General features: G+C 32.2%; 1 protein-coding gene across 1 annotated transcript in view; it reads left to right on the top strand.

Annotated features, from left to right (window-relative positions):
* The window catches only part of LOC115874527 (neuronal acetylcholine receptor subunit alpha-7-like), a 131,468-nt gene extending 120,962 nt beyond the window's left edge, over positions 1–10,506 (top strand). Inside the window, exons 7-9 of the mRNA XM_030889694.1 lie at positions 4,573–4,763; positions 8,129–8,270; positions 9,716–10,506. Coding sequence (XP_030745554.1) covers positions 4,573–4,763; positions 8,129–8,270; positions 9,716–9,936 — 554 coding nt within the window. The 3' untranslated portion in view covers positions 9,937–10,506. The remainder of the gene's footprint in view (positions 1–4,572; positions 4,764–8,128; positions 8,271–9,715) is intronic.
* The last annotated feature ends 3,826 nt before the right edge of the window (positions 10,507–14,332 follow it).

Here is a 14,332-nt window from a genome sequence, read left to right as displayed (position 1 = left end):
GCACAATGCTCCATCTTGTTGGAAAATATAGTCTTCGTTTGGAAACAATTCTTGAGCACTAGGCAAAAGTGAGGTCTCAAGTATATGTTGATATTTTTGGGCGTTAACCGTGCTATAAAATTTAATTTGCCCAGACCTCTTGCTGACATGCAACCCCGAACCATAATCCCCTTAGGAAATTTAACAACCCTCTTTAAGCAATCTTTATGAAAGGCTTCTGCTTTATTTCGTATTTTTCGTTTTCGATGATCTCCAACGCAAACATCAAATTTAGTCTCATCGCTAAATATGACCTTACTCCAATCATTTTGTGTCCACGATAATTTAGATTTTGCCCAATTGTAGCGATTTTTCTTTTGAATTTCTGTCAGTAGCGGTTTTTCTTTGGCCTAAATAAGAATTTGTATCAATAATCTTCAGGTAATTCATTATCCACACAAAATAAAGTTTACCTTGTAAAACCCCAGACCGCATTTATGGATATATTTTCGGCAACATTCTCTTGATATATTTAAACTAGTTACAGTATTCCATTTAATTGTTACTTCGCGAAGAGTGCTTTTTCTCGCAGACTTGCAATATTTTACTAAATTTCGTAAATCTCTCTGAGATACAACTTTTGGCCTTCGCGAACTTTTACCTCTAACGTCTACATTGACCGTGGTTTTAGGAATACATAAATCATCAGAAATATTTCGAATTGTTTTTCCCGTACTGTATTGACGAATTAAAATTTCGCGTAGTTTTTGATTTGTAGCTTTTCCACGGACCATTATTTTAAATTAAATTAACAAAATTGAAAATTAAAAAAATTAAAATTACTTACAGTAAACCTCACTACTCAACGTATCGAGTCACTTACAAGCTGTCAATGCTGAAGTAAACTGTTTGCAACATTTGTGACGTTTATAGCAAAGCCGCCTATGATGATATTAATTATTTGAAAATACTTGTCCCAACATTTAGCTGTCAGCAAATTTGTCCTTTTATGAACAAAATCCGCTACTGTAAATATGGATTGATTTACAAATTCATAAAAATATTGTCAAGTTGTTTAGGATATATGGCTATGTTTATATTCAAAAAATTAAACATATATTTTCAGTCATTTTGAAAAACCAGGGCAATAATTCCAAAATATGATCTTGTCCCAACATATAGTTTTTAGGGCTCGTACTAACTCAGGTAATTGTATGGTAAATCAAAGCTAAGTAACAAATTAATTAAAGTTGTTAAGTGTAGCATTTAATTTTGAAGTGGCTGTAATCCTAAAATAGCTAATCCTGTACTAAGAGCTAAATCATGATGTAGAATAGTCTGAAGAATGCCTAGGTACATAATAGAAACGCTGACAGAAGATATATTGGCTTGCGTGTATTTCTTAGTATCAAAGGATTTTGTCTTCTCTGTTATTAATAGAGAACCAACTATATATAAATTATATTGGAGAAACTAGAAAATCAATTAATTATAGCGTATGATCGAAAAAAAAAACGGCGTCCAGTTGACTGGGAAATGACGATCAATCTCATTCCTCATATAATATACTAATATATAAAATCATTAAATGACTGACTCACTGATTAATCGCGATCCTTCTCAAACCACTCAACGTAAGAAGCTCAATTTTGGCATACAGGTTGATTCTAGGGTGTAGAGGTGCGATAAGAAGGGATTTTTCGAAATTCCAGTTCCAAGGGGGTGAAAAAAACCCTCAAATATTACAATATTTTTTATTTAAAAAACGACCAAGTTTCCGAAAAAACACTTAAACACGTATATTTTATTTTGTTTGTTTACATATTTTAAGATTTTCTTAAAATGTATGCACGGGTGTTTCGAAAAATCTGGTCATTGATTAATCACGATCATGCTTAAAACGCTTGACGTAAAAAGGTGATTTTTGAAAAACGGATTGACTTTAGGGTGTAGAGGTTCGATAAGAAGGGATTTTTTGAAACTCGAATTCTAAGGGGGTGAAACCACCCCTCAAATATTAGAATATTTTTTATTTAAAAACCGGTGAGTTTTTTCGGAAAAACTCTTAAATACCTATATTTTATTTTGTTGTTTTACATATTTTAAGATTTTTTAAAAATTTATATAGGGTATTTCATAAAATATGACCATTGAGTAATCACGATTCTGCTTAAACTGCTTGACGTTTAAAGCTGATTTTTGGCAAACGGATTGACTGTGGGGTGTGGAGGTTCGATCGATTCTCAAATCTCAAATTCAAAGAGGGTGAAAACGCCCCTCAAATATTACAATATTTGTTATTTAAAAAACGGTTAGTCTTTCGGGAAAACGCTTGGATACGCATAATTTATTTTGTTTTTTACATATTTTGAAATTTTTTAAAAAATCATACAGGGTGTTCAAAAAAGTTGAGTAATTTATTAACCACGATTCTGCTTAAACTGCTTGACGCAAAAAGCTTATTTTTGGCAAACGGATTTTACGAAAGTAAAATTCCAACGAGAAGAAACTAACCCTCAAATATCACCAAGTTATATAATATAGCCATATTGTTTTTTCTCATGCTGACATAAATGTGAGAAAATTTTATCCAGTTTGTATGTTAATGGAAATTCTTGATTTGCTTTATCATCACCATTACAAATGATTAATTCGACGCGAACGAAGTCGCGGGTACACGCTAGTTTTACGTATAAAATGACAGCTATCTTCATTGACGTCGTTTTTATTCGATCATACGGTACTTTAGCTATTAAATTTAAAGAATATACTACTCAAGTAAAATATAGTAGAGCTCAATATAATACTGTATAGATATAGGTAACTGCTCAAAGAAAATTCGGCATTTTTCATTATGCTCTCGACTATATTAATGAATGCCCTTTTGCAAACCGGCATAAAAGACGATTACTATTCTCTTTCAATGGCATTATTCCCAAATAAATGTCGTTAAAATCGACTGGTCATCGTCAAACAGAAAGAAAATATTTCATAAATATTTTATAATCTCGAACGCAATATCTCTTTTTTTGAAAAATGATTAAAAATATATCCAGGCCATAGCTGGTTCGATCATACTTTTTTTAATAAGTCTGCTTTGTGGGTATTGAAGTTATTAAAATGTGATGTTTTTTTAAATTAATAATTGGAAATGAAAGATCCAAAACATCTGTTTGAATGTGGTAGAGAATACTGAATTATGAAATAAAATTTCTTTAAATACAGGGTGGCTCCTCTCAAACGCCGCGGAGGCTCCAAGGAGAACGACAGTTTGTATTGAAATGAAATTTTGTGAGCATATGTAGGTTAATTTAGAGCACTTTCTAAAAATATAGAGAGTACTACAGGGTGTCCCCAAAAAAAGTTACATATCAAAGTTGTGTTTTTTATAATGGAACACTCTATATATTAATTGATTTTCGGATTCTGGGAGAAAAATAAAAGTAAGTTTTATAAAAGAAGTATATGACTAACAATGACTACTGTAGTGACGAATTTTTTTTTTTTGGAAAAAATTCTTTCCCCATTAACCGACTCTCTATCTCCAGTAGTTTTCGAGATGCCCATAGACAACATCGTAGGAAACTCACCCTGTATAGTATTTTCAAACTAACTATTATTATTATTTGACTAGTTTAATTTGATTAATAAAGCTAGATTAATTTAATTTCAAATAAATTTGATCAGATTTTTTTTTGTATATTCTACTACCAGAAAACCAAGATTATATGATAACGCACTTTTCAACGAAGTTGAAGGAAGATATAGTGTATCTATCACAATACTTAATAGAACTACTACAATTATTACAAGAAAAACAAAAAGAAGAAATACCCAAATACCCCTTCACCTACTACTCAACTACAAAATAAACGAATATAATCTCTTAAAAACACTACACAACTACTTATTCTTGTATTCTACACTGAACAAATTATCAAACTTACTAATTTATCAAACAAAAAGAAAAAATAACAAAATTATCCCTTCACCTACTACTTAACTACAAAATAAACTATAAAAACACTACTAAACTATTTTTGGTAGACTACACTAACATGCTACACTAAACACTATAATTAAACTTAATAAATTAATCTAATTTTACACTACAGTTCGTCTGCTAAATCTGTCTCTATGAAAGGAATGCGGACAAAAAAACATTTAAATAAACAGCAATATATTTTATACATATATGTATATGATTTCATACGTCGACTTGACGAGTACGTCACCGCAAATCCCTCCACCCACTCATATTATTGGCTACTTGCAAATTTGTCGAATTTATATTGATGGGACACGTCGTCTAATTTTTTACGAAAAATTCAGAGTAACAAAAAATATTTTTCTGTAGGGAAACCGGTCCTGCCATCTAGTAGTCCTAGTCCATAAACGTCTCAGGTTGATCTACTTTAAAAATATATAAACAAGGCTATAACCCATCGGTAAACCATCATCTTGGGCATAAAACTTATCTTTAACTTGAAAGTAATGCAGACACTTCAAAAGCTGCACTATCATTGTCTAATACTTTCAAACATGTTCTGTTTTTTAATTTACTACTTTTAATTTTATTTCAATTCTGTTTAGGTATGTACTATGGGGCAAGCATATGCCTAGTGTCTTTTGCTTCAGGACTTTCAGTGGTAACACTGAATATCTACCATAGAGGTGTTCGAGGACAAGCAGTGCCAAACATAATCAGAACTGTAGTACTCAAGCGAATAGCACCGTTGGTTTTTATCAAGTTTGATAATAAACCCAAGGAAACTAAAATGCAAGTAAGTATTATTTGGGTAATGGTGTGGATCCGGTGGCTGACCTTGAAACGAGTTTTTGCTGCATATAGTCACAGACACTACGCGTGCGCACATCTTCGATGTTGCCAGATTGCAAATTATTTTGGAATTATTTTCAGTAGAAAACAAATATATGCTTTTCAGTGTTTTTTTGTCAATATATACCGTATGATCAAAAAAACGGCGTCCAGTTGACTGGGAAATGACGATTTCCCATATAAAATGACAGCGATCTTCATTTTATAGTCATCGCTGCCGCTATTTTTTTTCAATCATAGTACGCGGTATTATTTATATTATTATTTTAATATTTCGCACAACACGTGAACGCTTATTATGTATTTTCATAGTCAATAAAATTAAATAGAAATAAAACTCTAGATTCCTATAATTAATCTAATTGCTCTAGATTATTATGCTACGTTTAAAAAGGGCTTTATTAAAAATTCAGGATGTGTCCAAGTTTTTTCTTTTTTTTAATTTTTAAATGTTTTGCTTCATGTCATGTTCATAATAGTTTTTTTAACATTCCATCAAAACTACGGAGGCCTTAAAAGGCCTTTTAGCCTCCGTAATTAAAATTGTAGAATCAGCTTCAGCAACATTAACAGTTACCTTGTTTAATTCTGCTTATACATATATTGCATTAATTTTTCTGCTACCTTAAGATTTCTCTATTCTTACTTACTTAATTTATGTGATTTTCTTAGCATATATGATTTATAAACCATATTTTTCCTAATGGAAAGATGGAATAGGATATGCAAAATTAAGATATTTAACATTTATTTTCCAGACAAAACATAATATAGTATTAAGATTAAGACATAACAAATATTATAAGAAAGATCTTAATATAAATCACAAACTAACTGTCTTAATTTGGTCTTGTATAAACACAGGTATAAAACTAATAAGATAAAAACTCAACCTTCACCATATTGTCAAGATTTGGCATTATAGGAAACAAAAATTAACAATAGATAACAGTAAATTAAGAAAATAATATCAAACTACACGATATTAAATACTGTAATGTATTCTACGACACAAACCATCTCCCTTCTAAAGAGAAAAAGATAAAACATAAAGCTTATTTTAGTCTTATCACCACACTCTTCGATAAAATATATGTCTAAAATTGCTATTAATCCACTAACTTGATATTTTTAAGAAATTATGATACAAACATTATAATCAAAGTATATTATATTAGTAACATTATAGGTAAAATGTTACCTCTATCTCCCATTGACATGTATTGTTCTATAAGACTCGTCATGGTAGTACTTCAATAAAGTTCAATACATCAATACATATAATCAGAACTATTGTTGCCTGTAAATAACTAGGAACATGTCGTGGAACTACTTCCACGACATGTTGGTTTTTATACCCGAGACAAAGGACTTTTTTCCATAAATCCCAGTGAAATAAGCAAACCTAGACGTTTCTAAAATATCTGTTGTTACGATGATATTTCGTTAATTATATTTCGTTTTATGTTGATATATACAGGGTCGCTGTTATGTATGGATACGGTCCATTATTAGGTAAAATATAGGAGGTACCGCAAAAAGTTAAATACAAAAGTTATATAGAATTTTTAAATATCTATTAGCGAGTAATAAATTTAAGTATACAGGTTGGGTCATAAAGTCGCTGCACATAAAAGTTTTATTTTTTTACACCAACTGTTTCCGAGTTATTGACTTTTGAAAATATCACTTAAGCAATTTGATTTAATTAATTTCGATATGTTCAGTTTCATTTTTTCTGTGATACTTAATAATATTTGACATTAGTTCTCAAGTTAGCATTTATAGATGTATAAAATGAGATTATATCAAATCTGGAAATTACAAAATCTTTGCTTAACATTTCAATTCTTCAATTTATGTACAGGGTGGACCATTTTGGTTGTTTCTATAGAGTATCTAGGAAAGCGTGAGAAATGTTCAATTTTTGATACTGCAGTCTCGGGTTCTTTTTTTGAAAAAATCACGATGCCGCAATCGGATCGTGGCTAACTTGATCGGTTTCGAAGCTACAGGGGGATTCTCAAATTTTGTACTTTTTGAAGAAGTTCGATAGTTTGTTTATTTCAACAACTAGGCAAAAATGAATTAAACATTCTAAAGGCACTTTTCTGTGTAGAATGCAGTGGCGTAGTCAGACTTTTTTCGAAAAAAATATTTTTTTAGGTATTAACTATACTTATGTTTTTTTTAATACAACCCCCTGTATATTTTTAAATTTTCTGATTCACTTTGGCATGGGCTTCTCGAAAATATATATCACTATATATTTATTTCCACTATTAACTTTAAAATTCCAATTTATTTAAAGATATCGACTTTCCTCTTGGTAGGTCATGCCGAGTATTAAAGGAAACAAGCGAATATCTACTTTCAAATTAATCCATGTATAGGCAATTAAATAAATTCGAAAAATACGAAGCAAATAAAAAATAAGTGTGACAGAAACAAAAGAACATATTTTAATACAAACTCAACAGGTTACTTCAATCGGGCTTCTTCTCAGTTAATATAAAAATTAAAAAAACACAAAAACTACATTAAATGTTCAGACTGCTGCCCTAGACAGAGTCTAGGGCAGACAGAGTTGGTACAATCTAGACAGAGTTGGTATCGTCTCCGCACGCCGCAGCTAACAGCATTTCAATAGCTCTACTTGATGTTGTTGAATTTGGTGTTACGGCTCCGAGGACATTAATATATTGATTTTCTTCATCTTCTTTCTGATAATTTTTCGCACGCGGTTTTTGCAAAGATCCAAAATTGATTAAACTATTTTCTAACCTTTTAAAAATGGCTGGGTTTGGTTGCTCGTGCTCTGGATACCGCTCAAAATATAAATCAGATGCCATTTGTTAGACTCAATATAACATTCTAACATATTATATTTCTCAAAATTTTCAAATTTTTTATTATTTAAAATACACACACCAATCTGTTGAAATGAAATGTCCCCCATCCATCAAAGGTATGTTCCGATCACAATGACAACCGTTTACTTTGTTACTCGGCGCGGCCTACTATAATTTGAAATTTTGTGGTTAATAGTTAAAATAAATATAGAGTGATATATATTTTCGGGAAGCCCATGCCAAGCTGAAGAAGAAAATTTAAAAATATACAGGGGGTTCTATTTAAAAAAACAAAAGTATAGTTAATATCTCAAAAAATATTGAGAAATGTTTCACGAAATATTTCCGGGAATATTTCGGACATAGTTAGAGGGTGTTTAAAACTCGTATAGGATTTAAAGAAAAAGTCAGACTCCGTATAATTTCTACTTTATTTAGTTTAATAACAAATTTGCAGGAGATAAATCCCAGGACGGGCACCAGACTGGACTGCCAGTGGTCGTGGCCGGACAAGCTGACCCAGGAGGACGGCTGTTGTTTACAGCAACGCACAGAGAGGTCGCCTCGGTTCTCTTCCAAAGCCAAAAGTGATGATTTAGGTAAGCAGGTAAATACAGGTTGGGGATTCTATTTATTTGCTTTATTCCTGTAATTTTTCTACCCTATACCGGGTGTTTTTCAAAAATTGTTTAGCCCTACGACTTTTTATTTTTTCAGATAAAATAAACGGATTGGTGTGTTAGTATATGACATAAATTGGGATTGACTGACGTATTCAATTAGTTTCAATCAAATCTCGTTTTTTTATCTAAAAAATAAAAAAGTTTTAGGGGTGAGCCACTTGTGAAAAACACCCTATACAGGGTGAGTCTTAAATATGTGCAAATATTTTTAGGGGTAGTATATTTCAACCGCAGAAACAGGATTATGAAATTGTTTCGCGATTTTTTTTAATTAGGAATTTTTTGAAAACTTTTTTGGAAATATTTTTAGTTAAAAAACATAATTTTTTGATAATACGGCAATATCTACGGGAGTAGATTAAATTTACAGGAAAGAGAACCTAGAAGAGATCCAGAGGTTCTCAAAATTTAAGCAAAAAAATCATTGTTTCTTAATTTTTAAATTAAAATAACTCGGTTCTTTTGGACTTATTTGAAAAACTGTAAAGAGTAAATATGTTTCTTTTATCGAGATCTACCAGCCCTGAAAATATTTGCACTTACTTAAGACTCACCCTGTATAATAAAAGATTGTGATTATTATACAGGGTGATCAGAAATATAGATGTGTCTATTCCTGAAACTTCGGCAATATATTCTGCAGATAAAAATAAGTAAAAAAGTTGGTATTAATGTATGTCCTAAAATACTTAATTTCGGAGATAACAGGGTGTAGAAGTTTTTATTTTCGATTTTTTCAAATAATTTATGAAGTAACGTCAATATTTGGATGAAAATTTAAAATTTACTAAATTTATTATTTCAGTCATATAACTACTCAACGTGTTTGTTTTTTGTCAATAATGACATGTATTAACTATTTCTATTCTAAATATCTTGAGAACGGTTACTCGGAGCGATTTTTACCAAAAGACATTTTTTAAGAAAAAAGTCGTGGAAATGTATGTTTTTTTGTTTTTCACACAGTAGTTCTATACAGGTACGGACAAAAAGTTATTACTCTTCAAAACAGTTAAAACGCAAGTAGGTGGTGCCCCCTACAAATAGGAGATATATTGACATCAAAATCAAATTTCTCATGTCAACAAACTCCCAAACACCAATTTTCATCCAAATATTGACGTTACTTTACGGAAAAACCGAAATAAATGTGAAAATTCTACACCCTGTATCTCCGAAACTAAGCATTTTAGGACATACATTTATTCAAACTTTTTACTTATGTTTTATCTGCAGAATATGCTGCCGAAGTTTCCGGAATACAGTTAGGACCACCCTGTACATATACAAAATTGCCATATTTTTCTTTGTTGATAATACACAAGATACCTAAAAGAACTTTAATAATTATTTTGTTGCAGACATGTTCGAAAAACAAATAATGAAAGTGTTGCAACGAGTACAACAGAATATCGAAAAAACCGAGATCAGAATATCTGAGCAAGAACGAAAGGAACTGACAGAACTAGAATGGAAGCAAACATCTATAGTTTTGGACAGATTATTGCTGGCCCTATTCTTCTTCATCACGATCATCACGTCAACCACGATATTATGTAGAAGTCCTCAAGAAACCAGTTAAAATAACTAGAAATAAACAATTTCTCTCAGAATTAGTACTTAAATTAATGTTTAAACTGTTTAAACGTATTTTTACTGAGTTAACATAACTGTTTGCGATATGATACGCAATTTATTTTACGTGTATTAGTATAGGCAACCAGTAAAATTGGTTATGTGTATATTGAGTTGCCGGAATATTCAAAATTTACAGATAGATACAGAAATAATTTTAATATTTTCAAACAATTTAAACATTTAAACGTAGTGTTATCTGCCTCAAATATGTTTTTAACACAATTTAAAAATAAATTGTAAGTTTAACGTAAGAATAAATTAAAAAGTGATAAGTCATATCGCCAAATTATGTATAGGTTTATGTAAATAAGAATTTTTTCAGAGTTACTAAGTATAGTTAGAGAATTAAGGTAAAATTAAAAGGTTGTGTGTTTGAATTAACTATTAGCAATATTATAATTGGTCAATTCTTCTACTTAAGTAAATATATAATTATAAACAGTTCATACCAAATAAACTTTTAGTCTGGGGATTATGCTTGACCGACACAGCGTTGCCCACTTTTATATATTTTCTTTGAATCAAAATAATTTAGCAAACAAAAATAAATTAATTATAAATATATAAACAGTTTATATTTACATCAACAAAACTCACATTCTTAACAGCACTTAAGGCACAAGAAGGGCCATTACTACCGCTTTCCCGTTGAACATATTCTAATAAAGTTACTATGAGTTTTTTGAACGTCTATTAAGCTATCTTGTACACTGCGCACTAAAAGAGGTTCTAAAAAGAACAGTGCTCGACTAATGTATAACAACACTATTTATTTAAACCAAAAACTCGTAATACAAAACTAAAGTGTCAAAACGAATGACAATGTCAGGGAATAAACAAATAAATGCGGCAACTTGACATTTTTTTATAGCAGGGCTACCACCTGAACCCCTAGCGCGATATTTAAATTCCAGTTAGTCAGCACGGCACCGAATATGTCCATGGTTGGCAACAATGACTTTAAAAATCGCGCTCTCGATTACGTAACTAAAAGTTTAATTGATATCAACTATAGGTACTTTTAATGTACAGGTATAGTTTCCCATATAACACAACACAATCCTATAGATATCTTGAGGATATCCACCAAGGATATTAGTAAATATCTAAGTGATATCCAAAAACCAGAGGAGGATATTTATGGGACAAATAAATAAATAAATAAATAAATAAATAAATAAATAAATAAATAAATAAATAAATAAATGCATTTATTGTCAAAAAATTTTTCAATTTGTAGACAAAGGTAAACTAACAAACAAAGTAGATAAAAACAAGGTACACAAACAAACAAACAAAAGATAATACAAAACATTATATAAATAATATTGTCAGTCTTATTGTTAAAATAAACATTTATAAATGTTTACAATGTCAAAGAACAAAAAATTTAAAATAATATTCAAAAATATTTAACCAGTTAAAAAATATTAATGCAAAACAGGCAGAGCTCAATTTTTTCGACAAAGCTTCGATATGTATGTCCCATTTCAGAGAATTGTCCACAACAAGCCCTAAAAATTTTACAGATTTTACGACGTCAATGGTGGTGTTGTTAAGTATAAAAGGCTGCAACGAGTTTTTATACGACAAAGCTTTAGTTTTAGAAATGTTGAGACTCAGGAGGTTCGAATCGCACCAAGATTTAATGGTGATTAAGTCATTTGATATAATCCTATGAAGTGCCGTGATGTCCTTGTTGTTCCAAGTGAAGCTAGTGTCATCCGCAAAAAGACATATTTTGCCACTGATGTTTATGTTAGCAATGTCGTTAATAAAAAGAAGAAACAAAATAGGGCCTAGTACTGGGCCTTGTGGTACTCCACATTCTATTGGCTTGCTAGAAGACAACGTGGTATCCACCCTCACAAGTTGACTTCTGTCGCTCAGATACGACTTAAACGATTCGAGAGATGATCCCCTGAACCCACAGTGCTGCAGTTTATTAATTAAGATCTTATGATTTACACAATCGAACGCCTTAGAAAAATCACAGAAAATTGTTGCTGTAGAATGATGGTTGTTTAGGCTGGAGTAAACATTATTAAGCAGGGAAAACATAGCGTCATTTGTGGACTTGTTGCTTCGAAATCCAAATTGATATTCAGTAAGTATTTTGTACTTAAACAGAAAAGCCTTCCAAAAGATACCAGCCTTCTTTTAACCAACCTTTCTATGATCTTAGATAGCGTTGGAAGGAGTGCAATTGGGCGATAGTTAGAAGCTTCATCTTTGTCTCCGCCTTTATGCAGAGGAATGATTATTGCCGTCTTAAGACATTTTGGAAAAATACCATTTTGGAACGACATGTTTATTAAAGTTGTTAGGTGATTCAGAGTGCTTTCTGGCAGATTCGAAAACATTTTTAAAGTTAGCCCGTCGGTCCCAGAAGAGGATTTATTTTTGATGGTATTAATTGTACTCCGAAGCTCTTCAAGAACTACGGGCGAAAAAAAGAAACTGTGTAAGTTTACATTATCATTAGAGAGATAAGAAAGTGGATCATGAGGAGGACATATGGTATTAGTTAAGTTTTTCGCTACATTTACAAAGTAATCGTTAAGGTTCTCAGGCGAGGTAGAGATATTGCTAGACGAAGAAAAGCTTTGTTTCTCAACTCATTCACAATAGACCATGTTTCCTTAGCAACATTACCAGAATTGACTATTCTCCTATTATAATAAAGGTCCTTAGCGGCTCTTATAGTCTTATGATAAATTTTTCTGTATAGTTTTACGTAATTGTGGAAGAAGAGACTGTCTGCGAATTTTTTTAAGTGAGATAATGAACGCATGTTTTTAGAAGATATGCGTAGACCTTTAGTGGTCCAAGGTTTATTATGCTTATTTTTTATAGGCCTAAGAGGAAAGGATTTGAACGCTAGACTGGTTAATGTTTTTACGAAAATAGAAAATTCGGTGTCGACATCATAAGAGCTAGGATATCCAGATGGGACAAAAAGATGGGACGATTATTTAGGATATTTATAGGATAATACAAGGATGATGTTGGGAGCATTATAGAATATTTTAGGACATTATATGAGGATTGTTATTTGACAATACTTACTTCATCCTTAGTTTATAGTAAAAACGTTCGCGATTTAATTTTATTTAGCCACATTTTGACGTTATTCATTGGATATTTTTATTAACAGCTCTAAAATATACCTACATATTGTGTCAATGAATTTTGCGTCAAAATTTAGAAGTTTATTTGTATGAGTTAAGAGCTTTCAATTTATACTGTACCATCGAAAAAAAACGGAGTCCAATTGGCTTGAAAATTACGATCGATGACATTCCCCATATAATTTTACGTACAAAATAACAGCAATCTTCATTTCCAAGCCACCCCTGACGCCGTTTTTTTCGATCGTATGGTATTATATCTTTGTAAGGGGTATTATATCTTTGTATCGGGTGCAAGGGGTATTGAAGCGATACATATAGCCTAGCTTACCCAAAAGTCAACCTCACCTTCACGTGGTGCACCCTGTTTACACAAACGAGGCTCTGACGTCCGAGTATAGGCGGTATAACCTTATACAACCCTCAGACCTACCATCTTCTGGGGAAAAGGAGTAATAAACTACACCTAGCTAGCCGAGAACGTAGCACAAGGGAACTATCGTCGCGGTCCTCAGTGTGCCATAGCCATCCCGTGCTACAGTTGCAGCCAAAACTGTGCGGCAGCGTAACCGCCACAGTTAAACCTTTTCACGCAGCTTACACACAGCAATGATGTAACATTCGAGTGGGACAAAATTATCGTCCGGAGGTAAAATACCCCCTCAATCGGATCTCCGGGAGGGGGTGCCTACTCGAGCGTATCATCGGAGAAACAAAAAACATGAATGTTTCACGTTTGCGGCGTGGAACGTCCGCACTCTACTGGACAAGATAAATTCAAATCGACCAGAGAGAAGAACAGCACTGGTCTCACAGGAACTCCACCGATTAAATATAGATGTTGCCGCTCTAAGCGAAACCCGCTTTGCGGATGAAGATAGTCTCACTGAGGACCATTACACCTTCTTTTGGAAAGGTCACCCCGCAACACACAGAAGAATTCATTGCGTAGGCATTGCGATCAAAAACGAAATCGCCACCAAGTTAACAGAAGTACCTATTGGTGTCTACGAACGTCTTATGACCCTAAGGTACCCCATATCAGACAAAACTTACGTCAACATCATTAGTGTCTACGCTCCCACCCTTGACTGTAAAATTGAGGATAAGGATAAATTTTACCAAGCTTTACAAAACGCACTCTAACGAATTCCAAAGCACGAACGGATCATCTTGCTAGGTGACTTTAATGCCCGTGTTGGCAAACAA

The sequence above is a fragment of the Sitophilus oryzae genome, unplaced genomic scaffold, assembly GCF_002938485.1.
Source record: "Sitophilus oryzae breed Bouriz unplaced genomic scaffold, Soryzae_2.0 scaffold_1297_pilon_pilon, whole genome shotgun sequence".
Lineage (NCBI taxonomy): Eukaryota > Metazoa > Arthropoda > Insecta > Coleoptera > Curculionidae > Sitophilus > Sitophilus oryzae.
The sequence above is the reverse complement of the archived record's forward strand: the minus strand, read 5'-3'. Positions and strand labels throughout refer to the sequence as shown.